We start from the raw sequence: 27415 nt of genomic DNA on the forward strand, positions 1-27415 counted from the left end.
ATCTGAACGGCAATTAACGGGGAAACCAGCAAAACGCGTGATGTCATTGATGACGTCGGCTCAGCTGTGCAGCCACGCAGCATCGGAGAATGTAAACAAAGCAAGCAAGACAGCTGTGATAGGAAGTAGAGTGGACCAGACCCCTAAAGAGAGAGAGTTATGACACTTACGTCGACTCCCATTGTAAGCGTGGAAAGCCTATTTACTCTATGGTGGAAAGCTAGCTTAGCCTAGCTTACTGGAGCCTGTTCTCATTCTTAGCGAGCCTTTGCTGCTCTTCAGCCCCGTCCGCCCCCATTATAACCGAGGCATTTTCTCTCGCTGGTAAGTAGACTATATCACGTCTTTTCCCCCCTTTTAATAATGTTGTCTACCTTGGAGAGGCCCGTGAATGCATTAAAAGGGGGGATAAGATGTGATTTAGTCTACTTACCAGCGAGTGAAAATGCCTCGGTTATAATGGGGGCGGATGGGGCTGAAGAGCAGCAGAGGCTCGCTAAGAATGAGAACAGGCTCCATGCGACGCCACTTCCGGTCTGCGGCGAGATCAAAGCGTGTCACCACTCTACTTACACAGCTCTGGAGTGGACATTACGTCACTTCCTAGCTACCTGGCATGCACACTACAGTGTTTCATTCACTCAGGCGTCTTGTATAAAAGCTGGAAAAGAAGTGACAATGCAATGGGACCTCGCCGTTTTCTCTATAGACCGTTGACATCTAAACAGGGCCTTAAAGGAGTGATTCACCCCCAAAATGACTTTTTTTCTATTGATTACTCATGCCATGGAGAGTAGAGTTCAATAATATTTTTTGGTTTTTGTCACATTCCTAAGACAAAAATTTGATTTGAGTAAATTTACCCCCATTGATTCCGGATGGTGACCCGTTTCGAAACGGGTCACCATCCGAAATGAATGGGGGTAAATTTATTGTTATCACATTTATGTCTTAGGAATGTGACAAAAAACAAAAAATATTATTGAACTCTACTCTCCATGGCATGAGTAATCAATAGAAAAAAAGTCATTTTGGGGGTGAACTACTCCTTTAAAATACAGAGTAGGAATTCTATGTTTTTGGGTGGTGCTAAATGCTCCTATATCTGGCTTTGTCCAGATATAGGCTTTGTCCTGCGTCTGTTTGTATGTATATGTCCCGCCCCGTCCCACATTGGCCAAGCTTCGTGGGCGCTTAATGAAATTAACTCATAGATAGCACCACTCACTTCACACTGGGTGTGCTTTTTCATAAAGGCACAACCCGCTCTATAACAAGTTTCCCAGTCTAATCATTGTTCATTTAAGTCATCAAATCACACTATGGTTTGTCGTCTAACCACTTCAACTATACGTAGTTGCCTGGAGTATAATACTATGTCCCCTCCTTTTTTCCCTATACACCAGTGGTTTTCAACCAGTAGTCCAGGGACCACCAGTGGTCCTTGAGTGGTAAATGATGGAGAGTAACCAAATGGACCCTTATGATTTTTAACCAAATGTACACGTAAGGGTTTTACGCTCTCAAGAGTTAAATTATTGTTAAAAATCTGCATTACTTAATTTACAAGAAGTCTACACATTGTGGACAAAACCTTATCCAACAATAACAAAATATTGTACGTTTTGGGTCTGAGAGGCAGAGGCTACAAAATCAATTGGTGGTCTGTGGCTCAAATACCAAATAAATAATGGACCTTGAGATGAAAAGGGTTGAAACCACTGCTCTACACCAAATATCTTTGCCGAATTAGCCAATCTGCAGGCTCACAACGTGGCACAAAGCTTCTAGATTGACTAATTACCCGGAATGTTCGCTCCAAAATAGGGACGCTAGGGCTCAGGTGGTTAAGTTTCCAATTTGCAAAATCATATTGTCACTGTCGGGCAGAAACCTCGTATCTCCAAGTTTAACATTTGTACATTTTTTCGCAAAGTAAAGCACTGCTTCATCATACAAGGCCATCACACAAAAGTAAGTGAAAACAGCTGATCTACAAACACACAACGCCTCGCACTAAATCATTTTAAAAATGATAAATACAAAACAAACAGTTTTGGACATACAAGGTTTCTACCCGACAACAACGATATGCTTCTTTGAGCTGGTACACACAAAGAACCTCAACCACTTAAACCAGGGGTTTTCAACACCTTTCATATCAGGGTCCATTTTCATTCAGCATTTAAGCCACGGACCACCATTTGATGAGATTTTGCCTCTCAGACAAAAAACATAGAATATATTGTTATCGGTGGATACGATTTTGTCCACAATTCCATGTTGTATTGGCGTGGTGCCTTAGGAGAGATACTGCAACAGGTCAAACAAAAATAATGGTTCTTCTACATTCTCTAATTCACCCTTTGTCAAGTCCCGCCCATTGTCCCGCCCCTCTTCACACCCATTGGTTGCTGTGTCTTGGTGGGACACTCCATCCACTACCATTTTAATTCAGTTGCTTCGTATTGTTATTCTGTGTGTTCAATTCTAATTTCAAACTTGGTTTCAGTAAAATGGAGCTGCTCAGTGGCAGTATAGTGACTCAGCATGTTTTTAAATGTTTTTATTTCTCCTAAAATTATGTTTTAGCAAATTCAACATAAAAAAGGCGGAGACCAGGGCCGGACAAGGCAGATAGAGCCTGCTGGTAGGTCAGTCAGGGACCAACCAGAAGGCTAACAAAGGGTGAATTGCATAGGCTTCTTGTAAATTAAGTAATGCAGGTGTTTAACAATAATTTAACTCTTGAGAGTGTAAAAGGAAACTTTCTTTTACGCTCTCAAGAGTTAAAGATCTGTAAGGGTCCATTTGGTTACCAACTCTCCATCATCTAGCTGGGGACCACCTGGAACCCCTTCAAGGACCACTGGTGGTCCTCAGACCACTAGTTGAAAACCACAGACTTAAAACCTATACTTGATAAACTGGACCCGCCTGAGTAGCCTCTGTCCTTGGACTGCATTGTTCAGTCTACACAAAATCCCTTTGCCAAAAATAGTCAATCTAAACTCACAACACTTGCAACAACACCATTTCTTTAGCTTATGTTCCCCCCAGAATATGGAGTTCAAGTGGTAAATTGCATTGTAGCTCTCCATTCAACACGTCACTATACCAGCTAGGCGTCTTCAACGTTTTCAGGCCAAGGACCCCTTAGTTGAGAGAGAGATGAAGCGGGACCCCCACCACCTTTTCATACAGTAGATTCCAGTAGTGTATTTTGGATTATGTAAATGTTACATGTCAGATATTTAACCACTTGAACTGTCAATACTTAATAAACTTGACCTTTCACGCTGTACTCTGCTCTTTTACCCCTCTACACCAAAGCTCTTTGCCGAAAATAGCCCATCGATAAGCTCACAACGCCTCGCAGCGCGAGGCGTTGTGTGCTTGTAGATCTGCTATTTTTGGCTAAAGTTCTCAGAATATGGACACTAGGGTTCACGTGGTTAATATAGAAAAGGAGAAGGAAAAGCTTCTATCACACACAGATTTGGAGGACCCCCTGTAGTAACTCTGAGGACCCCCTAGGGGTCCCGGACCCCCTGTTGAAGACCCATGCTCCAGAAACGTCCCTTTTGCCGCCTGCTCCCCATCTGTTCAAACGTTGGGAGAAACCTCAAACCCGCTGTCGATTGTAATGTACATGTTCTAGACTAATATTGAAATATTGATTACAGGACTGTTCCAAGGTCCTGGGCTGGGCGCCGGCTTCTAATATATCACACAAGACAATAGGATCAGGCCAGGGAAACAGGTCAAACATATAGCGTTTCCAGTAAATACCTCTCACTTCAGCAGACTGAACTAAAGGTAAACGAACCCTAACCCAACCAGGCATGGGTTAGATCTATTATGAAGATCCGGTTGCACGTCCGTCTGACTGTCTGTCTGTCTGTCTGTGATGGTGTGTGTGTGCAGACATGTCCATTATGCCTGGCGTCACCACAAAATGGCTCCGTCACCGTTCTTTTAGCTCCACCCTTAGGCCAGCATGTTCCCTCAGGAGGTGAACCCAGGGGGAGAGTTCCGCCGATTTAAAATGAGCCCAATACGGAACTAAAACTTCCTATGATTGGCTGCTAGTTGCGCTGTTTTCCCCCTGGCCGGTTGCAAAAAGAATTGTTCTCCATTGGATCCCATTCATTTTCCCCTTTCGTGTTCTAACCTTAATTAACATTTTCATGAATACTTTATGGTTCCTATCGCTAGTTAAAAATTGCCTTTCAATCACGATGACATGCGTTTTGTGAAAATAAGGTCCCATTTATGTTAAAATTGATGATAAAGTTGCGGGGGGCGTGGCCAACTAAACTGATACCAGCCGGCTGTGTTCTTCTTCGTGTGCTGTATTTCGGGAGGCTACGACCACATTCTCCCATGTATCCCTGCGGTTGCACGTGACCGTTGGCAGCCAATAGCCTCCTCTGTTTGCATTTCAATCTATGATGGCAACACCCATGCCAAGGACCCATATTGTGTCATTTGCGCTGCATAGAAACCAATGGCTTCGCTTTGTCCATATCTTTTATACAGTCTATGGGTGAACCCTAACCTGAGTGAGCCTTGACGTTTTGTCTAGAACAGAGGTCTTCAACGTTTTCAGGCCGAGGACCCCTTAGTTGAGAAAGAGATGGAGCATGGACCCCCCACAACCTGTTCATAGATTCCATATAGTTTCATCGTTTGACAGCACAATCATCAGTGTATTTTGGATTCACGTCAATTTGTGTTTTCAGATATTTAACCACATGAACCGTCAATACCTAATAAACTTGACCTTTCACTCTGTACTTAGTCTGCTCTTTTTCCCCTCTACACCAAACCTCTTTGCCGAAAATAGCCGATCTACAAGCTCACAATGCCTCGCGCTGCAAGGCGTTGTGTACGCTATGATCGCACCAGACCACACCTAATTTTAAGACCAACACACTACCACACGAACAAACATTTGGTATCTATCTAGACCAGTGGTTCTCAAACTTTTTCCTGTCAAGGACCCCCAAATTGACACTTATTAGCCCACGGACCCCCATTTCATAAGGCTCTAGCTGTGATTCCCAACCATTTTAATTTCAAGGACTCCCAGTTTGACATGCTTTAGACTACGGACCGCCATTTAAAGATATTTCTATCTCTGAGACCCCATTTAACTCTGAGAGTGTACAAATGAACGGCCCATGTGGTTCCATTTGTACACTCTCAGAGTTACAGACCCATAAGGGCTCTTTTGGTTCCTAACTATCACTTATAGCTGGGGACCCCCTGGAACCCCCTCAAGGACCCCTGGGGGTCCCTTGACCCCACTTTCAGAACCAAATGATCTAGACGTTCGGTGGGAAGATACCAAAATGCACTTTGCGCCTTGTTGCGCCAGACCGAGGATAGGGACCTTTTAGTCTTGTTTTGAATATTGTAACACGTGACATATTGTCGAGGTTGGGTGGAAACCTTGTATGTCCAAAACCGTTCGTTTTGCATTTATCATTTTAAAAATGATTTAAACTAGTGAAAACAGACAATCTACAAGCACACAACGCCTCGCACCGCGAGGCGTTGTGTGCTTGTAGATCATCTGTTTTCACTACTTTTGTGAGACGGCCTTGTATGATGAAGCAGGGCTTTCCCTTGTGAAAAAACGAGGTTTCTGCCCGACAGTGACGATATATTAGTAGGTGTTGTTATTGCTGTGTGACTGCGCACCACGTTGTCCCGGTTCTGCTGCTGGTTGTCAGTCTGGTCCAGCAGAGCAGCCTTGGCCTCCACAGCAGCCCTGCGGTCCATGTCCAGCTTCTCAGCCTCCTCCTGGGCCATGGTCCTCTCCTTCTCCATGTCCTGAGCCCTGCGCGTCTGCTCCTCCAGCTCTGCAGTAGGGGAGGGCAATATAATCGATATGGCAATACATCGCGATAGTTTATTTGCCAATACTGTATCGATACTTCAGGCCGTAGTATCGCGATACTTTGAGGAAAATAAAATATGTTCCCATGCATAGGAACCAATAGTAGAAGTCCAGCACTGACACTCCGCTGCGAACAATGAAAACAACAACATTAGAGCAGCGCCTTCAGCTTTTAAAGCTGATATATCTCAATAGTATCGTATCGCAAAGATTCGCAATGTGTCGTGATACTATTGCATCGTGACGCAAGTATCGTGATATGTATTGCATCGCGAGATTCTTGACAATATCCACCCCTACTCTGCAGCACACACATGGACATGGATGTACTCATTTGCCATGCACTGGGGCTGTCACAATTATTACATAATCGTCTAATCGTGATTACCGTATTTGACATAATCGTGATTATTTTTCATAATCGTCATAATCGTTTCCATGTTGAAAAATGTTCATATATATTTTTTTTTATGTACATTTTTTTGGGGAAATATCGTGACGCGTTTGTAAGCTTGTAAGGTTATTTCCACTATCAATGTTCTTTTTTAAGTATAAAGTTGTCAAAAATATGTTAATATGTTAGTAATTTCTTTGTATATTTAGGTTATGTCATATCTGCCATGTGCAACTTCAAAGCCTAAAAGCCAAACAGAAATGTAATTGTCAACGATAAAAACACAATTAAATCGTTAATCGCAATTAGTTGAGAGAAAATTTATCGTCATGTAAAATGTCATAATCGTGACAGCCCTAGTATGCAGCACGCTAGGGTAGGGCCGATAAAATAAAAATGTCACTATTGCTTTAAGAGAAAATATCGACAATATCAAATTAAGTCTATAAGTGTGGTTGCTGTGACGCTTGTCATTGTAAATTAATTCTGTCTTATTACCATTTGAATTTTACAAATTAAAGTCACGCCGCGTCACACACACGCACACGCACACACAAATCATGCATATTCAAGCACAGATGCATATACGCTACGCACAACAAAGCAGGTCATGTCATTCTATTATAGACTTTGTGCCGAACCCTGAACTCCAGAGCCGTACTTCATTATCCTTAGGACATCCCGACCCTGACCTTTAACCAGACACAGAAACGACAGCGGCAGACAGAGACATTTGTATTCAGATTGTCGTCAGACCATCCTGAGCTCTCTTGGTCTGCTCCTCAATCTGCCTCAATCTCTCCATCAGCTCCATGGTCTCCCGGGCAATCTTCTCCGCTTCCTTCTCGGCATTCTCTCGCTTCTTCTTTTCACTCTCCAGCAGGGCCCTGAGAGAAGGATCACGTGTAAACAGAAAACTCTTATCGGAAAAAATATGAAGTATGAAAACTCGACAGTTCAGCTCTCTCTTTTAGTTTTTATGGGTGAGGAAGTGCGAACTGTCAGCGGTAACGAGCACAGCTCGAGCTTCGTCTAACCTCCTCACCTTTCCATCTGACGTTTGTTCTTCTCCTCCCTGGCCTGGGCCTTCATCTGCTGAACCTCGATGGTGTCAGGCTTCCGTCTGCGCATGTACAGGTCATGGTTCCCGATGCACAGCGCCAGGATGCGCTTGTTGATGCGGAGGCGAGGGGCGTAGAAAACAAAGTCCTTGAACGCACAAACACACAAGTCTGTGAGACATCTGGGGCCGATGCCCATGAACTCTAACGTCAGGTTTTGCTTCTCCCTTTCAGGTTCTGAAGTGGACGCAAACCATGACTCACTTTGTGCTCAAGTGTGAACTCAGATCCCTCTGAAAGGAACCAAACTCACTCACTCAGAGTTTGGTTCTTTTGTAGTTCTTCTTTCGGAACCGACTGAAAAAGATCTCTTTTTGCTTTCACATCTGAAAGAGAACTCTCTTTCGGATCCACCCAGCTTTGACGAGAAAGAACCACAAAGGAACCTCCTGATGTGGACTGAGTTCAGAGTTTTAGAGGAGTCTGCATTCAATTGGTGTGTTGTTCACATAAGTATTGACATGAAATTGCAGCTTCATGGATCGATTTGCCTTCCCAAACAGTCCATTTGAAACAAATCTAAGTGAAGTGACACTGTCTTGCACACACGCACGCACGCACGCACGCACGCACAAACACACAAACACACACACACACACACACACACACACACACACACACACACACACACACACACACACACACACACACACACACACACACACACACACACACACACACACACAGCATAACCTTGCCCTCTGTAACAATATATTACATATTATATTATTATAACCACTCTGGTCTAAGTCCACCTCAAAAGCTGAAAGGAATCAAATGTGAAAACACAATCTTTCAGCAAGAGACTGTATTATTAGACTGTCGACTTTCTGCTTTAAATATAGAATTAAAGGGATATTTCATAAAAAAAAAGAAAAGTAATTGTATTGTCCATTCAGGCTTTTGTGAACACCCCAGACCGTTTTTAAGTTGCTCGATTCAGTATTTAGATACCGTATTTGATATGAATTCGATCAGACACTACCCATACAAACCCATTGTAACTTCAAATTCTATTTTTCTTTTTTCCCCAAAACAATTATTAAAAATAAATAAAATAAGTAATTGAAAAAACACGCCCTCTCACGTATTAGGAGGACAGTCTGAGTCACCAGAACGAACCAAGGACGTTGTTTTGGGTTTGTATAGGTAGAGAGAATCTGATAAAATGAATATCAAATATCTAAATGAATCAAGCAACTTTAAAAACTATCTGGGGTGCTCCCAAAAGCCTGAGTAGATGATAAAATGACTACGTTTTATTTTTAAGTGAAATATCCCTTTAAGGTTACTCATATCAATAAACAGCGATCTTAAACTAAATAAAATGCATTATAAGCAATTCACACTACAGCTTCATTTAGCTACTTTATGTTATACAATGGCATTGCTATCTCTCAAAGTGTCTGACTAGTAGAACGTTATACACAGCAGTTAAAGTTATCTTTCTATTGCAGTTTTAATCGCTAGCGTCCCTATTCTGGGGGCGATATTCTGTGAAAATAGTGTATATAAATATAGATATCTTCACTGTCGGGCAGAAACCTTGTATCTCAAAGTTTCAAATAAATAGCCGATCTACAAGCACACAACGCCTGGCATCGCGAGGCGTTGTGTGCTTGTAGATCAGCTATTTTCACTAGTTCACTAGCTAGTTAGTTAAAATAACAAAAAAGGAAGGTTTTGGACATACAAGGTTTCCACTCAACAGCAATGATTTGGATATAAGATAGATAGACCCCTGGGGGGGTCCCTGGGCCCAGAGATTTCTCACTTAGGCCTCTGTCTGTGGTGTAAATTACCAGGCAACCAGGCCTGATGACATTAGAGCCATTAATGCCTAATAGAATTGCAAGCTTGCACACCTGTTTCCAAATGTGGCTAATTTACTTGCAAATGCTCCAGTTGCATTGTGTTACGTGTTTTTGTTTTGGTAATTTATTCTCGAGGCAGCACACTTTGCAAATGAGGGTTTCCCCCCTGATGTGCCCCCGAGTAATACATAGAGGCAGGAATGAATGGATTGGAGTGTAAGAATGGGTTTGCAGTACCGGCGCCTTCTTGTCGATTGGCTTGATGACAAACTTCTTGTCGTTGAAGGAGATATTTTTGATCTCGCTCCAGGGAAAGCCGATCTTTGGGGTCATTCTGGTGAGCAGAAAGAAACAGACAGCATGTTTAAAGAGCTCTGTAACAGTGGACCACCAGCAGTCCAAATGGACCCTTATGACCCTTCACTCGGAGAGAATACAAATCTACTCCCTCAGAGGATTTTACAGTGTAGACCAGGGTCCCAGAGAAAACCAAATGGGGTTCCGTGGCCTACTGCCTTGGTTCCCCCCGGGGTCCCTGAAGGAGTTCCAGGGGGTCCCCAGCTAAATAACCAAATGGACCCTTATAGCTATGTAACTCAGAGAGTGTACAAAACCCCACATTTCACTCTCAGAGCTAAATTAACATTGATTTTACTATATAAATTGGGGTCTCAGAGATGCCATTAAATTGGAGTCCGTAGCCTAAAGCATGTCAAACTGGGGGTCTTTGAAATTAAAATGGTTGAGAATCACTGTCTGCTAGAGCCATGAAAATCTTCTCTTATGGGGGTCCCTGGCATATCTTTTCAAATGGGGGTCTGCAAGCTAATAACTGTCAATTTGGGGGTCCTTGACATGAAATAGTTTGAGAACCACTGCATATGAAAACTGGGTTCCAGACCCATGTTAGGATAAGGATGGATGGAGGGTCCACGTACAGAGCCCTCCATGGTCAGGCACCTGCATATTATGTGACCTTTTCTGCTCCACCCGATTGTGGCCATGTGGGTCTCCGAGATCCTCGTCCCGGGCCCTGTGTCATAGTTTTGTACTTTTTCTGTTTTGTGTGTGTATGGAGTTAACATTGCTCTAATACAGTGTTTCTCAACCACTATGCCTGGGGACCTTTGGTGTGCCCACTGAGAAGGCCCCTTGAAACTGTTTGAAAGCCAGTATTGTATTTATCATTTTAAAAATGATTTAAACTAGTGAAAACAGCCGATCTACAAGCACACAACGCCTCGCGGTGCGAGGCGTTGTGTGCTTGTAGATCGGCTGTTTTCGCTACTGTTGAGCGACAGCCTTGTATGATGAAGCAGGGCTTTACTTTGCGAAGAAACTTGGAGATACAAGGTTTCTTCCCGACAGTGACAATATTTACACCCCCGTATTATGTTGGTGTGCCCGTGGATTCTTGGGACATGAAAAGTGTGCCCATGGATTCTTGGGACATGAAAGTGTGCCCATGGATTCTTGGGACATGAAAAGTGTGCCCATGGATTCTTGGGACATGAAAAGTGTGCCCATGCAGAAAATAGGTTGAGAAACACTGCTCTAATAGACCTCCAGGTGTGGTTATAATATGCAAACATGTCTTCCCTGTGTATTTTTGGTTTCTTCCAGAGCCTTGTATTAGAGAGTTCTGCCAATGCGGGGTCAGAAACAGCGCCGGTCGCGTGGTTCATGTAACTCGAAATGTCACTCTTTTTTACAGTTTATGGTCATCACCCACCTGAAAACAGGGTATAGGCCTACTTAATGAACAGGTGGGTGTGGCCACATAAAAACATAATTTGAACACTTCATGTACACTTTTGTGAAAGAATTCTTCCTCCAAGTATAATCATAATACCTGATGATGTTTTACGGGGGAGAAAATCACGGCACCCTCAGGGTGCCACCCTGTCTGGCACCTCAGGGTGCCACTACTGGTAAGTTAAAGACTTACCTCTTCAAACAGGCTTTTAAATACTGTACAGCTGTTTGTGATTACAGCTCGTATTGTGACATGGCCTGTATTGTGATGTCCAGTGTTTGGATTTTCTTTATCTCACTGGTTGGTTGGTTGGTTGGCGATTGTTTTATTATGTCTTTTGATTTTATCATTGACATTTACTTCTGCTTTTAAACTTGTGATGCACTTTGTGACTTTGTGTCTGTGAAATTTGCACTCCTGGGCGCATACCACATTGGCTCTAATGTCACTGTCAGGCTGTCAGCGGGTTCGAATCCCGATCCCGACTTCCTTTGCTGCATGTCACTCCCAATCTCTCTCTCCCTCTTTCCTGTCTATCGACACTTGTGCTATCGATAAAGACAGAAAGGTTTGCATGTTCTCCCCATGTCTCCTAGGGTAGGTACCCTCACAAAAAACATGCAGTAATCCTGGTCTCTATACTGCCTCCCCCTGGCCAGCCGGGGCGCCTGATGGAGGGGAAAGGAACTGGTTGGAATAACGCGTTCCTTCCACACGCTACGTCCAACCAGGGAAACTCCCCTCTGTCAGGTGAAAAGAACCAACTTGGAATCCTCGTGCATAGAAGGAAGCATGAGGTCAGTCTGTTGTCTCCCCAGGTTGGCAGAGGGAGTGTAGCGCCCAGGATTACTTTAGATAATTGACACCGGGTGAAAACTGGGTTACAAAATCGTGGGATAAAAATAAGAAAATAATAAGAAAAGCCCCAAAAATATCTTAAAAGAAAAAAGAAAGTAGCACTCCATGCAAAGCAGAAAATGCAAATTTGCATTAATTGCTCCTTCGCTTGCATAGAATGGAAATTAAAGGGAGTCTTTTTTTTGGTCTGCTCTCTCTCTGTTTTGCTGTGTTTTTTCATGTTCATTAGTGTTCTAATCTGCGGGGTTTTTGTTAGCTAATTTAATTTATGTATTGGTATGCTTTTGGGTGCCTTTTATGTCTTTAAATGCCTTTCTATGTATGTACAGCTTCAAGGATAAAAGGTTCAAGGCGTTTCAAGATTCAAGCTTTAAAATATACAAAATAAACAAGGACTGTGACGTACTGTGACTGTGAACAGCAAAAACTCCCCTGCACAGAACTACCACAGATGCATAACCTTTACGCCACTCAACTGCAAAGGCAAGTGGCAAAACCTTGACGCCAGCCACCCGCTCATGTTCTGTTCTTTCTCCCTCCATCTAAACACTGTTAGGGACGCATCAAATCACACAGCAGCCATCTCGATAACAGTTAATTTCCACAGGCTGTCAGGTTGCTGAACACTGGACGCGCCCATATGAACCGCACATTGTTGTTGTGTAATACTGTATGTAATGTTATCGTGTAGGAGAGAAGGTAAGTTGAGCCACTGGGTAAGATGAGCCACGGCATGTTTGAAGGAATCCAAAAACGCATGGCGCCGATTGGTCCAGGAGAAGTTTGATTGTTTCTTTTTTAATACATAACAGTTTGAGAAAGAACAGCTGTTTTCCGTAAATGACAAAATCGTATTCCATGCAGTTTATAGACTCAGAACAGTTTATCCCAAACAAATTCAAGTTGTGTCTTTGGCACAACTTACCTCAGTAGTGCCAATTTGTGAATGTGTAGGCTACATGTTTTTGTTTCTAGGGGTGCACAAGAACAAGAATGTATTGTGTGGGCTGTGACAATGTTATAATTATAACTCAAAATATAATACCCCCGTAATATTACTGTATATAGCAGGGGTGCCCAAACTTTTTTGACTTGAGAGTTACTTTTAACCTGACCAGCTCGACATCATCTACCCACCCCCAAAAACTTACCTGATGGGACTTTGGAATAGTGGCACTGACATATAACAGATGAGACAAACGCACTTGAAATGAGAAATAATGGGGGGGGGGAAAGACTTCATCCCATTATGTATGGAAGTGGTAGGTTTTCAGGTTCTTTGTAATGCTACTGACTCTTGTAAATAAAGCATTGCATTGTGGGGGAGGGGAGGTTTGACTACTTTAGATGCCATGAAGGGAGCTAACAGGCCCTTCTTGATGTCAATCAATCAAGTCACTTTAATTCAAGTGACAGATGCCAAAAAGAGGGATTTGTGATTATAGTTTATACATATTTTCCTTTATACTTTAATTATATTTATATTAGGGGCATGCCATGTGATCTACCTGCCCAGCCTTTGTGATCTACTGGTAAATCACTATCTACCTTTTGGGCACCCCTGGTATATTGTGTATACAATATTGGGTAGTGAATAAGCTGTCCTACTTGTCTATCTTGTCATAGATGTTGAGGCCCAGCGCGTCCACCCCCAGCCACAGCTCCGATCCTTTCTTGTTCTTAATGCTGAAATAGTTCACTCCATACATCTCCAGGTCCTGGGCTATCTTCAGATACTCCATCATGGCATCTTCTCTGTAGAGGAGTTCATATAGAGGACAAGTATAACAAGTAAATCTTGTGTCTACTCTTACAGTGGTCACATATATAGCAGGCATGCAGTACCACAGTGATTGGTTCTGTCTGCACACTGTACAAACCTATAGTCGACATCAGCAGAAATGTATTGAATAGAGTTAATGCAAGATTTACAGATCTACAAGCTCACAACACATTCCAACTTGTAGATTAGCTATTTCAGTAGCTAGGGTAGAGGGGAGAAAAAGGAGACTAGACTACAATGGACCCCTGGTCGTTGCAAGTCCAGGTCCCTAGCTGGTATATAGGGTTTAAGTGGTTAAAGTATATAAAAGTACCTGAGTACTCCTTTGTGCTCTTGGTGCCACACTTTGATTCTTTCCTCCCACTCATCTTTATTCAGCTTGTGCTGTTCCAAAACCCTGGTGTTAAGGGAGGAGAAGAGATGGATCAATCAGAAGCATGACAGCCGAGAGACCCAGGGAGACTGACCCGGATTAATGCCGATTGAACGGTGGCATCCATATGAAGGAGCCTCCAATACGCTGTCAAAATCCTGAGTGTTCATTTTTTCATTCTCAAGAGTCACAGGTCCGTTGGGTTCCATTTGTAACACGTTCAAGTTGAGGGTTATTTTTGTTAAAGTGTTAAATAGCCCAAAAGTCTCCCTGTCTCTCCAACATTTTTCAACTAGGATACCATTTTGATGCAATCAGGAGATATACCGCATACAGGTTTACAGGGTATAATATTTGAGTGAAACTGGAAGAGAGGAAACAAAACAAAAATAGCAGGCATAATTGGAACTGGAACACAAAAATGTAACCTGATAAATGGCCCCTGTGGAGTTTTCTCTCTTGTTGGATAAAATTAGCTAAATGTTTTTTTGTCAGTAAAAACCCAAGTGACAGAACAAACACTCTATAGCCGTGGTTACTGAATTCAGAATAGTAATCAAGTTAAAGCTCAAGTTAATGCTTTTTTACCTTACACCTTTTACCTTTTTTTTTTCTATTATTATTTATTTATTTTCCAAAAACATCACTTATTTAACTCACGGTTACCGGTCAGTTTGATTCCATTTGTAACACTCTCAGACCAAAATCAACACCTATTCTGCTTTTTGCGTGTACTTCACACCTCTGAGGCAGCAGCTTCTCCTTGCCCAGGTAGCCGGGCACGTGGTAGTCCTTCCTGAAGGCTCCGTGTTTGCTCTGAACGGCGTACGACGCCAGAAGCACCGCCGTCTCCGGCGGGCAGTAGATGTCGTCGTTCAGAATGCACTCTTTCACCTGTAAGCATGTGACCGAAGAAGATGATTGTTTTCAGCAATAGAAGCCCTGATTGATTAATTGATTGATTGGTGTATTTATTAGAAGTTTGCATAAGGAAAGGTACAATTTCATGACAGTACAGTTCACTGGTCAACTAAAAGGAAACTCAGGTAAGTCTTGTGGCTTATTTCCAAGGAGATCCTTCTCTTTAACTCATATAACATTGATTGACAGACAGATAGAACACACAGTACTATGCAGTAGATATCATCAGAAACAATATTATAAACAAAAACAAAAATGCAAAATAAAAGCTATTTACAAAGAAGCGTAGGGGGATTACCGTGTGTGTGTGTGTGTGTGTGTGTGTGTGTGTGTGTGTGTGTGTGTGTGTGTGTGTGTGTGTGTGTGTGTGTGTGTGTGTGTGTGTGTGTGGGTGTGTACACATGTGTGTGTAGACACTATGGGAGTCTTACTGGTGTATACCTGTATAAAGGTTCAGCAACTCTTGACCGGCACATCAATGGTTAAGTTCTTCAGAGACTTCACACCTAAATGTTATGTAATGTGCCTCTTACATACCTGTAGTACAACCTGCAGCTCCTGTTTCTAGCCTGCGGTTCTATGCTTCTGCCAAAAAGATTTAAATCTTTGCCCGAGACTCATATTGTCATATACCGGTAGTAGCCTAAATTTAGTGAATGAAGACTTTGAAGGAACTTAACGAACAATGTTTTTGAGGTCACAGTGACTTTGACTAAATAAGAAAAAGAGGTTGCGCATCAACGATGGGTTTTCTCAGTGGAGTGTTAGACCCAAATATGATGATCAGGTGTTATGATTATACTAGGAGGAAGATCTTTTCCAAAAAAGTGTACAGGAAGAGTTAAAATTAGGTTTTTAGGTGGCCACACCCACCCGTTCATTACGTATGTCTGGTTGTCAGGTGGGTGGTGACCCAGCTGAAGTTAGCCACACCCACAGTGTTGGGTGAATGGTAAAAGGGCAGGGGATGATTATATGATGTAATTTAATCACACACTTCAAGCACTTTTGACCCACAAGATGTCAGCCTCCAGGAAGAAACCCCAAATATAAAGGGAATACATAATTGCTCATAACAACCACACCAGGCAGTCTAATGAAGTACTGTCAACCTCATAGACACACATGAAAACCTGAAAAAGTACAAAACTATGGCAAAGCCTCTTTAATAATTGAGTCCAAGTGGATATTTGCTCCTGAGATATTGTGTTCACATGGTTGGAACGGACGGACGGACGGACGGACGGACGGACGCGTTCCATGTGCTGATATTTATATGCATTTATCTGAAGTGACTGTAAGCAAAACTAGATCACACTGCCAGTGCAGCAAATGAATTCTGGGGCAAATATTCAGTGATAATAGCGCAGGATATTACAGCAGATCTATAAGCTCACAAGGTTGTGAGCTCATAGATCTGCATCCTCATATCATACTGGTGGTCTGGCTTGTTTAGCTCACAGAATCATTTCAAAGCATATCATGGTTTGTTGTCCCAGCCAGACCGGAATTCTGTTCTCAGTCCCGTGAGTCTGTCTGTCTGTCTGTCTGTCTGTCTGTCTGTCTGTCTGTCTGTCTGTTTGTATGTGAGCAGCTTATCTCTGGCACCACTCGAGATTATCCACTTAAAATCTACAGCACTACTTAGTTAACTGGGGTAACCCAGTGCTCTATACTCGGTCTGCTCCTTTTTTTTGACCCCTACAACAAATCTCTTCGACAAAAATAGCAGATCTACAAGTTTACACTTGTGAGCTTGTAGATCTGCTATTTCTGTCCCTCTCCGTCTCTCTCTCCCTGTTTCCTGTCCATCTCCACTTACAAATGAAGCATAGAGTTAGTTTATGCAGGACACGTGAGTCTTGCCCACCTCAGCTATAATCAGCTGTCAGTCACCTCCTTTACGTATATTCCAATCCTCATTGACAGATCTGCTGATCATCACACTGTCTACGCTAATCAGAGATCTAGCTCAGTAAGGGAGGCTTGCATTCACTATAGCTCTGCTCGTCTTTGATCAGAAGCTTCAGATCTGCTGCTGCTTAGCTGCCTCCTCCACCCCAGCCTCCACCTTTTTGATCGGAGTCTGGCATAGGCTCAAATACTTGTGATTTATGTCTGCTGATCCAAGCTAATATGTCAATGTACTGCTATTGCACTACTATTGTATCGCTATGGGGGGGTTTTGCTTAAAGTGCCCTGATTCTGTATAGCAAGCATGCACGAACATCTCAGAACGCAGAGGCCTTTAACGCCAAGTCTAACTGTATTCCATTTGTTGCAATAAATGGTTAAATCTACTTTGACGTGACTAAACTATCAATAAAGGCAAAAAAAAAAAAAAAGATTGTGAAAATAATTGTGTTACAGGCCTACGCAAGTGCTCACGTGTTCACACCAGTGGCATCAGTTCAGCAAAAGCTAAGGTATGGCAACATGACTGGTGTCTTGCACGCACGCCTTCACGTGCGTGCAAGACACCAGTCATGTAGCCATACCTTAGCAACAACAGGCATGATGAATTTATTTTAAGAAGTACATTTTATTTTTTCCCCTTGTAGCTAAGGTAATTGGGTATGCCATGCCTTGCCATACCCAATTAACGCCTCTGGTTCACACATCCACCCCCACTGACCTGCAGGAAGAAGAGTCGCTGGGTTGCCTCCTGGATCAGCTCCTCCGCCACCTCCTCCGGGTAAAACTTGGCTCTGAACTTAATGAGTAGAGGGTTTTCCCGCTTGATATCCTGTGCTGTCACCTAGGACGGCGGTCCCCAGACACATTAGGGAGGACACATAAGAGTGTGCTAATTAGCCTCGGAGGAGTGACAGCAGAACGCGTGACCGAAAATCATAACAATCTCTGACGTCAGCAAAACGAAACCCTGGGGGTTGTAAACGTGACACAAGTCTCTGTGGAGAGAGTTTCACTTTCTCACCCTCTTGTTGAGCTTCAGCCAGGTGGAGAAGCCCTTGCTGTCCAGATACTGCAGGCCGAAGAACCAGGTCTCCCTCAGCCCGATGGTCTTTACAATCTGAACACATGGGCCATGTTCGTACATTTAAATGTTTTAAAGATGGGGTGCTGGGACATATTTGCATATTATACCGGTAACCACACATATTAGAGTGATGTTAGCTCCAAACAGAAAAAGTACAAAACTATGGCACCACCTCATTTAAGAGCTTGTCTTGATGTTCTGCATTGTAACAGGAAAGGTGAGCACCAAAACATTCTGGGCACAAGGGAAAACTGGGCACCTAGGAAGAGTGGGCACTAGGGAAATGTGGGCACCCGGAAGAGTGGGCACTTTGGGGGGAGAAGAGTGGGCACTAGGGAAATCTGGGCACAAAACAGAGTGGGCAACGGGAAACCTGGGCACCTCGGAAGAGTGATCACTGTGGGGAAATGGCATCAAAACAGGAGTGCCCACCTTCTCTGTATTCTTCTGCACACTTCTACAACAATTCAGCCTATATATCAAAGTCCCACTGTGTAACGTTTTCAATTAAAATAAAGTAATCTTTTAATATACTTTTCACTTGCATATTTTTCACATAAGCATTAAACATAAATCAGTGACCAGACCACTTCTCTAGAGTATTTTCTGATGCCTGCCCTAAATTAAATAGGCACTCACAGGAAGTGCTTTGGAACTGTAAATGTGTTTTTATTTGTTTTATTTATTTATTTTTCTGGAAAGGGAACAAAGCTAGCAGCAAAAATAAGCTATGAACGGAATAACCTGCACGTAGCTACCAGAGGTGTTATCAAAAAACTCCTAAAGCAAAATTCCACAGCATGACTTCAAGCACTTCCCAAACAGTGCGTCACTAACCAATGTAGACTATTATAGTACATGTTCATTGGTCTCTGTGTATCTGTGTGGTAGTCTGTTACATTATAGAAGGGACTGGACAGTGTACCTGGTCAAAGAGCTGCTTGCCGGTTGTGCTGGGCAGGATGGCAAATTCCAGCTCAGCGTCCATAGTGGTGACTCGGACATTGATCTGCGGAATAGAGGGACAGGACAGTGACAATATGAGGGGTTCATCCATCTGTGTCCCCGAGAGGTCACATGTTCAGACTGACAGTCCAAATCAGATTTTTTGGCCTATCCAGATTTGCTTCATATAGTTTATAGTTGGTTTAAAGGGGAACTATGCAAGTCTGTGTGTACACAAACACACCCCCCCTCCCCTCTATGACAGGCATCAAAGAGGTAGTTGTCTTTAATGCTTTCATTGATAAGAGAGTGCACTAACGAGCACTTGACGATTTTATGGCCCAATCAATGACCTCAGTGCACAACCCCTTTGAAGTTCAAATGGAGCAATTAAGCTCTGGCCAGCTCCCCCTGACGAAAATGTCCCTCTAAGGGATGAATGTCAACATAAACAGTGGAACAGAACCAAAATACAGCCAGGGGGATGTGTCTTTCTGCAAGGAAACACTCCAGCACAATAATATAGTAACTGATAACGGGAAATGACTGCTAAATAATTTATTTACTCATGTATATTAAGTCTTAAAGTTACCTAGTTTTCCTTTAATCAAGTCAAAATAACATGATGGACAGTCCTAAAGATCAGAATTGAGAAACAAATCAGATTTGCCTGCGGTCTGAACCAAGCCTAAAGAGACATGCAGATCAACATGCAGGATGGAAGAGTACGGTAACATTGTTCATTCGTTGTGTTGCTTCTTTGAAATGATTGTACATGGGGAGGTGCTCAGGGAAAAGCAAAAGACCAAGGAGAAATACAATGTGTTTCTTACATTCTTCTGTTCAACCAGCAGCATCCAATCACAAGAGGTTGGTGGGGACTACAGTCAAAACATGAAGCCGATATTGTGATTTAGTCTTTGGCACAAGTGACAACACGGGGGTCAATTCCCCCGAGGCACATTCAGAACCATAAGCATGAAGGCAGCAAACTAATTAGGGACAACCAGGGTCGGTGATCACATTACATTAGATTTCACTATTAAAGTAAAGCAGGTGGAGGAGAGATCGTATGCTACATTATTCATATACGCCAAATAGTGTGAAAGGTAATGTAATAGTAATGAGAAGATCAAATATAGATCAAACAAAAGCAATATAACAATAATAACAATACATCTTGCAGTTGACTGAGCGTGCCACTCATATGACATAATTGTTTTTTTGTTCATGTAGCTAAATGGAAAAAAATAAATAAAAAAATTACGTAACAATGAAAATAGCTCTTGGGAAATCTAGGACACGAATGCAACAAATACAAAACAGCTGACAACAGGGCATAAGTGATAGCCACAGGCACTCTGCGCCAAGAAAAAACAAACCCTAATACAGGTTAACACAAACCGTTGCTACATTAACCACCTAAGGCCTATTTTTTTCACCCAAACAAATAGAAGATCCACAAGTTCACAACGTGTCGCATCACGGCACGTTGTGAGCTTGTAGATCTGCAATTCTTTGGTGGGGTTACCAAAAGATTGTGTCCATGCCCAAAATATGCACGCCAGAAAAGTGGTTAAAAAAGGGGAAAAGGTCCTCAATCTCACACAGAATTCTACAGCTGTAAATCAAAGGTTCTGTCTAAACGTCAATGACTGTTAAGTGAGGTTAAATCAGTGTAATGAAAAGCAGCTACTTACAGTAGACATTTCTATTTCTTTCCTTTTTTTATCTGTTATTTCTTCTTTGAGAGAGTTGTTCACAGTAACCTATTCTCCACGGAGTCATATGAAAGTGCTTGCAATACCTACTGGGATTAGAAGACTGAATTAAAATGGGCCATTGTATTGTTCTGCAGACTTTCTCTTGGTTAATCCCACACCAAGCCATGTATGTCACAAGAGCGAGACATGTCTGATCTGAGACCAGATTGTCCCTCATGTTTCTCAGATCATGTGAGTTTATTGCAGACCCCGGATCGGTTTTTCCTCCTCTTGTAGGCAGTTTGTACATAGGGGACAAAATGTAACTCACAGCTAACACCATTCCAGAAGCAGTTAAGGATGCAAGAACAAATCGTGATACCTCAATGTCTATAGCTCTGTTCTGACATCACATTGTTGACTGTCAAGACTGCTGACTATCATCACCTGGATATCCATGCCCATATATGGAGATCCCTGATGTCATCAATAATAAGCCCATATCTTATTATATGTGGGAATGCCCATATATGCCCATATATTATAAACCCATATTTGGCAATGCCCATATATGGACGCTCCATATATGGCGAATTCCGAAGACCGAATTCATTTGCAAATCAAGACTGCTGACTACACTGCTGTCAACACTGACCTCATCAAACCCTGGATATCCATACATGGAGACGACTGGATCATCTGAATATCTGTTCCCCATTTTCAATTGTTTTTATTATATATTTTGACACTTCATGCTTTGGCAATGTAAACACATGTTTTCTCATGCCAATAAAGCTCCTTTGAATTGAATTGAATGCATTTTTAATTAATTTTTTTTTATTTAATGAATTTTGAGTAGCCAATTACTTTTTACCCCAACTTTAGTTGTTATGCCAATTAGCCCTATTCACGACCCGCCCACTCAGCATCCCCCGGGTGCTGAAGTCCCGTTTTGAAGGGGAAAATCCTACTATAAGCCTATAGAGTTAGCACAGAAATCGCAAATTTAATGCAATTTCCGAATAGTAAAGTATAAAATACGGCTAGCATGATCAAGAACACAAGATAGTAAACGGCACAAAGCATTATAATTTACTTTACCGTTAGAAATAACGATTTGTTGGCTTTAAGTCCAGTATAGTTTCCCCTTCTAAATTGAAGTCAGCACCCGGGGGATACTGAGAAACGGAAGTAGGTGGGCGGGCCGTGAATAGGGCTTATTGATTCCTCCCACTGCTGATGTGCCCATACAGGCTCACCTGTCATTGAGCGGCCCCCACTGGGAGGATGTAGCACCTCTGTCCTACTCCTCCCATTCAACACTCCCTGCTGACAGGTGCAGCCCCATGCAGTCAGTGGTGGATAATGAACTCACATTTGTTACTTAAAGGCCCGCTGACACGCGCCAAAATTATAATAGTATGTATGATACAGTAGAGGTCACGTGGTCTCTCTGAAAACGGTCTGAAATTGTTTGAAACTCATGTCACAGTGTAATCTGCCCCTCGCCCCCCAACAACAGCTGACCAGTACAGTAAGTAGTCTATAAGTACAGTCAATTAATTTGATTGGCTTATAATTGCGCATTCCCACAATGACATCATAAAAATATCAACTCATATTTTAAGATGACCTTTTAGTGACAGTACCCCTTTAAGTGACAGTACCCCTTTAAGTAAAAGTATCAATACTGCAAGGTAGAAATACTCTGTTGCAAGTAAAAGTCCTGAATTAAAAATGTCCTTAGTAAAAGTAAAAAACTATTGTTATCAAAATGTACTTAAAGTAACAAAAGTACTCATTATGCATGAACAAACATGCCATTTAAGTTTTCAATGTAGATCTATACAATCCAGTGAAAATAGCAGATCTACAGGCCCACAACGAGCTGCTTCGTGCTGCGTTGCAAGCTATTCAGCGAGCTATTACGCTAATTATTATGTTTTTATTTAGGGAATTTCTTAGATTTATTTGTTTGTTTTAAAATGTATACAATGATTTATACATATAAAGAATGTATATATATATTACATATATATATATATATATATATATATATATATATATATATATATATATAATGTAGAACCTACTTTTTTTCCCCTACTCCAGTCGTGACCCATAAAAACTGGTCTGTGTCCCACAAATGGGTCCCGACCCACTGTTTGGGAGACAGTGCTGTGTAGAGGGCTTCACTGCAGAGGGCCTAGGCCTTCTAACCTGGAGCACAAGGCACTTCTTTTAGAGTATTTACTTAGCAAACAAAATGACAAACATGACTGATGTTTCGATGCTTCAGTCCAAACAATTGTGACATGGATCCTTGTCTGGCAAAACCGCCTCAAGCCTCAGGCTATTTACCGTAACCAGGATATGGTTATGATGAGTGCTGTTTTGGTATGTGTTAAGTCAATACGGTTTCATTTCATAGTGTGCTTAAGTTGATTTATTTGTAATGATGAGTAGACAACTTTCATGCACGCCATGCCTCGGGACATGCAGCTTGAAACCGGGACAATCCTGCCCAAACCGGGACGTATGGTCACCCTAACTTGAGTCAAAGTACTACGTTTCACGCCGATCTGTGATGCGGTGCCGGAGATTAGCCCCTCACAGACACACACAAGGACGGATGGACACACACACAGAAGTACGGACAGGAGCGAAAGCATAGACCTTCAGCCTTCCCGGCCGGGCAGAGAGTATTATTAGAGATATTGCAGTCGACTCTTGAGTGTGTGTGTGTGTGTGTGTGTGTGTCTGTGTGTGTGTGTGTGTGTGTGTGTGTGTGTGTGTGTGTGTGCGTGTGCGTGCGTGCGTGCGTGCGTGCGTGCGTGCGTGCGTGTCCTCATTGTGATGCCATGTTAGTCTTATAGTGATGACAAAATGTCACACTACTTTTCGTTGTGTTGTTCACTGTCCAAAGATTTGTCTCCATATCCTACTCTGGTTGCATCTTAATGAAAGTCCTTTGTTATACCCCCTCCCCCCCATCCCCCCCCTTGCCCTGTGCCTTTTCATAACCTTCCCCCAGCTTTGGTCCATGAGGCAGATAGATACCCTCTCTGCATTTGAGGCTAGACTAAAAATGTTCCTTTTTGATAAAGCTCATAACTAAGTTATACTGTAGCTGCTTTTGTCTCAGACTGCGGGTGGTCGACCTCCTACGGCTCCTCTCTCCTCTCTCCCCCTCTCCTGGCCCTTCTCCGCCCTCTCTCTTCCTGCTTCTTCATCCCCTCCTCCTCCTCCTCTCACCCTCTCTCCTCCCACTCGCTCCCCTCCTCCTTTCCCTGTCCTTGTTGCTGGTGATTCAGCTCTCCTAGTCTCTCATCATGATAAATTAAAAGTAGAACAATAAGTGCAGAGCTCCGCAAAATCAGCATCTGATTATGATCGGACAATAAGTTGTCTCTCCATCTTTGGCAAAACAGAGTCAATACTCTTTGGCAAAGGGTTGGCTCTAAGGTCTCAGGGGCACTTTCCTGTCGGGGCAATACAGGTCAGGTTGTACTTGCCCAAAGGTCATGCTGCCAAGTGTGCAACAAACTGTCACTTTCAAAATCTAAATGAGTGCTACTTGTAAAACGGTAGCATTGTTTGTTCTTTCACAAATAACCAATAATATTTAATAAAGACGGTTATTCAAACTTGCCCATCGGGCAACCTGAAAGTAAACTCCATTTGCACAAACATTTTTAATGACTTGCCACGGGCAGTCGGGCAACAGTTAGTGTCAACCCCTGCCCCTGGGTACAGAATGGTAGTATAGGTCACTTTGAAGTTACAGCCAAGTAACTTACTTAGGCTATTAGATAATAATCTATCTGGGAAAAGTATGGCACAAAAACGTATCTCAACTGTCAATATATTGTTGGCGAGAGAGTAAATGGTAAATGGTGCATTTATATAGCGCTTTTATCCAAAGCGCTTTACATAGATTGTGCATTACATTCACCCATTCACACACAAATTCATACACCGGTGGCGGAGGAAACCATGCAAGGCACCAACCTACTCACTGGGAGCAATTAGGGGTTCAGAGTCTTGCTCAAGGACTCTTCGACACTAACTCTGGGGGAGCCCGGGATTGAACTGGGAACCCTTCGTGCTCTAATAACGGTTTCTCTACCCCTGAGCTATGCCGCCCCTTTTTAGTTGGTGTAGAGGGGAGAAAAGGTTAGACCAAAAACAAAACCAACCCTGGTCAATTAGGAATTAGTATTAAACTCTATCCAGGAACACTTTCCCCTGCTCATTTTATTGACCTGGCTCAGAGTGGAGGAGAGGGAACCACAGAATTCTGCAGCAATTATTGTCAAATGGGTTACCTGCAAACCTTAAAGGGAAACAACACCATGTTCAAGGCAGATGGCTGCCCACCCTAGAGCTTGGTTCTGCTTGAAGACTCTTTGCCCTTTTAAGTTTTAGTTTTTGCTTGTCACATTGCAAAAGGAATGCATGCTCAGGGTTGGGGGGGATAACATTGGTTTTCTGTGTCTTGGGACAACTCGTGATTCGACACTATAAATGGATTGAAATGAAAGACAGACAGAAAGATGGAGTGATCTATGCCTCTTGGCAGAGTTTTGAACACATCTCTCTAATTTCTAACAATGGTTAATATGTTTTTCTTTATTGTGTCTTAATAAATATCATGCATTCATTGACTGAATGCAGTTGTCTTTGGGCAGAAAGGGACCAAGGGAGAAATAAGCACTTTGGTAATTTACTAAACACCTTTAGACAGGCGAAGTCGATGCATGCCGACGTCAAACAGACATCTGTGCGACATTCACAGTCACACACAATGAGCTTCACATGGACCTGCCCACGCGGACAGTAGGCTACACTGATGTCCGCTATTGCGCCACTATTGCATCACTTCACTTGCTTATTCTTTTGAAAGTTCCAAAAACAAATATAGCGTTCGGTTTGTTGTCGCTCCAGTCTGCTCAACTGTGGCCAGGGACTGGAACATATTGACATCCTGACACACATATGGTGCTGTTTGGTTGGACACCTAGCCTATTGGGTGACCCTTGGTTTGTCCTTTACTTATGGCCTATATTTTATTTTCCATTTTAAATTCAAACCTTCATTTATTCTCAAGAGGCACTGACGTTACCCTAATTCACAGTGATGACGAGCAGACAATATAAAGACAGGAAACAGAAAACATTAATAAGACAACACAGAAAACATTAATAAGACAAACATACAGGATATAAAAACAGCTACGTATCCAAATAACTAAATAGGCCCTATAATATAAATATCGTCACTGTCGGGCAAAAACCTTGTATCTCCAAGTTTCAAATGTGTACGTTCTTTCCCAAAGTAAAGCCCTGCTTCATCATACAAGGCCGTCGCACAAAAGTAGTGAAAACAAGCACAAAACACCTCGCACCGCGAGGCGTTGTGAGCTTGTAGATCGGCCGTTTTCACTAATTTAAATCATTTTTAAAATGATAATGCAAAACGAACAGTTTTGGACATACAAGGTTTTCACCCGACAATGACGATATATACAGTATCTACACACAGTGGTGTGTAATCTTGATTTGAACTCTGCAAAAGATGGCATTGAATCAAAGTTGTGTGTTGAAGGACATTCTAAGACTCAGGGGCATTAAAAAGAAAAATAATTATCTGCCAGTCTCAGTGTAAATCCCAGGACGTGCAAGAGCAAACCTTACACATAATGTTCAAGGGGAATCAGCATGTTCCAGGTTGAAGGAGCAGGGTAAGAGATGGCCTTTTTACCAAGTACTGTACAGACTGAGGGGACGAAGAGAGAGAGCGATGAATCCCAGTGGTGTAGAGTAACTAAGTACATTTACTTAAGTAAACGTTGAGGTATGTGTAGGCTATTTCACTTGAGTACTTTACTTCTACTCCACTACATCTCGGATCCAAATGTTTTACTTTTACTCCACCACATTTACCGTATTTGAAAACTTTAGTTACTAGTTACTTTACAGAAAACTTTAGTTACTAGTTACTTTACAGATATAAATTATAATATAAAAAACACATACATTTTCCACTGTAGCACTATTTAGGCTATTTGAAAATAGCGATCTGCAAGCTCACAACGCGCCACGATGCACGCCTTGTGAGCTTGTAGATCGGCTATTTTCAAACATCTGTACTTTCACTTTTGGTATAAGTAGGCTACATTTTGATGCCAACACATTCATACTTTTACTCAAGTACATTTAGAATTTCCGGACTTTTAGTTGTAACAGAGTACTTCTACATTGCAGTAAATTGATACTTTTAATTAAAGTAAAAAAATAAATAGTATATTTTCCACCAGAGCGTAGGCTGTGGTCCACATTGTTTACACGACATGTACTTAAAGTGGATAGATAGTAGATACTGTACCTAGGCAGCAGTCCAAGGATGGATTTATATATGGAAACATACACGTGTACAGTGGATCATGATGGGGGGGCTTTCAGGCAGGACAACCGCTTGAAGGGCGCAGTTTTCTAGTCCCCATAATCCAGGAGAGGCAAGTAGGTGGCACCTGAGACGAGTGAACCCATCGAACCTGGCATTGAAAGAAAATCAGGATTTGTTCCTGGGGGGTGGGTGGGGGGGGGATAAAAAATGTTAATAATAATTGTAGCAGGGTGCAGACAGAGGCGTCAATTGGGATATGGCAGGGGTATGCATACCCAGGGGGGAAAATTAAAGTTACTTTTAAATATAAATCCATTAATGTCTCTTTGTCTATCTGTGCTGGTTATTATGTTGTTAAATTACAGTAAAATACTGTAACTACAAATGCAAAATGTAACAAAATGGTCACTTTTACAAGGTTATAACTATA

General features: G+C 42.3%; 1 protein-coding gene across 1 annotated transcript in view; it reads right to left on the reverse strand.

The window, feature by feature from the left end:
* LOC308301455 (moesin-like) overlaps window positions 1-19749 on the reverse strand; it is a gene marked incomplete at its 3' end in the record, with an annotated part of 28388 nt that extends 8639 nt beyond the window's left edge. Inside the window, exons 1-11 of the mRNA XM_080745452.1 lie at window positions 19708-19749; window positions 18855-18938; window positions 17867-17962; window positions 17564-17686; window positions 14750-14901; window positions 13948-14031; window positions 13460-13606; window positions 9475-9571; window positions 7348-7511; window positions 7059-7189; window positions 5710-5870 (exon numbers count right to left, since the gene is read on the reverse strand). Coding sequence (XP_080601578.1) covers window positions 5710-5870; window positions 7059-7189; window positions 7348-7511; window positions 9475-9571; window positions 13460-13606; window positions 13948-14031; window positions 14750-14901; window positions 17564-17686; window positions 17867-17962; window positions 18855-18938; window positions 19708-19731 — 1263 coding nt within the window. The 5' untranslated portion in view covers window positions 19732-19749. The remainder of the gene's footprint in view (window positions 1-5709; window positions 5871-7058; window positions 7190-7347; window positions 7512-9474; window positions 9572-13459; window positions 13607-13947; window positions 14032-14749; window positions 14902-17563; window positions 17687-17866; window positions 17963-18854; window positions 18939-19707) is intronic.
* Between the last annotated feature and the right edge of the window lie 7666 nt (window positions 19750-27415).

This window comes from Nannobrachium achirus (assembly GCF_963921795.1).
Source record: "Nannobrachium achirus genome assembly, chromosome: 17".
Lineage (NCBI taxonomy): Eukaryota > Metazoa > Chordata > Actinopteri > Myctophiformes > Myctophidae > Nannobrachium > Nannobrachium achirus.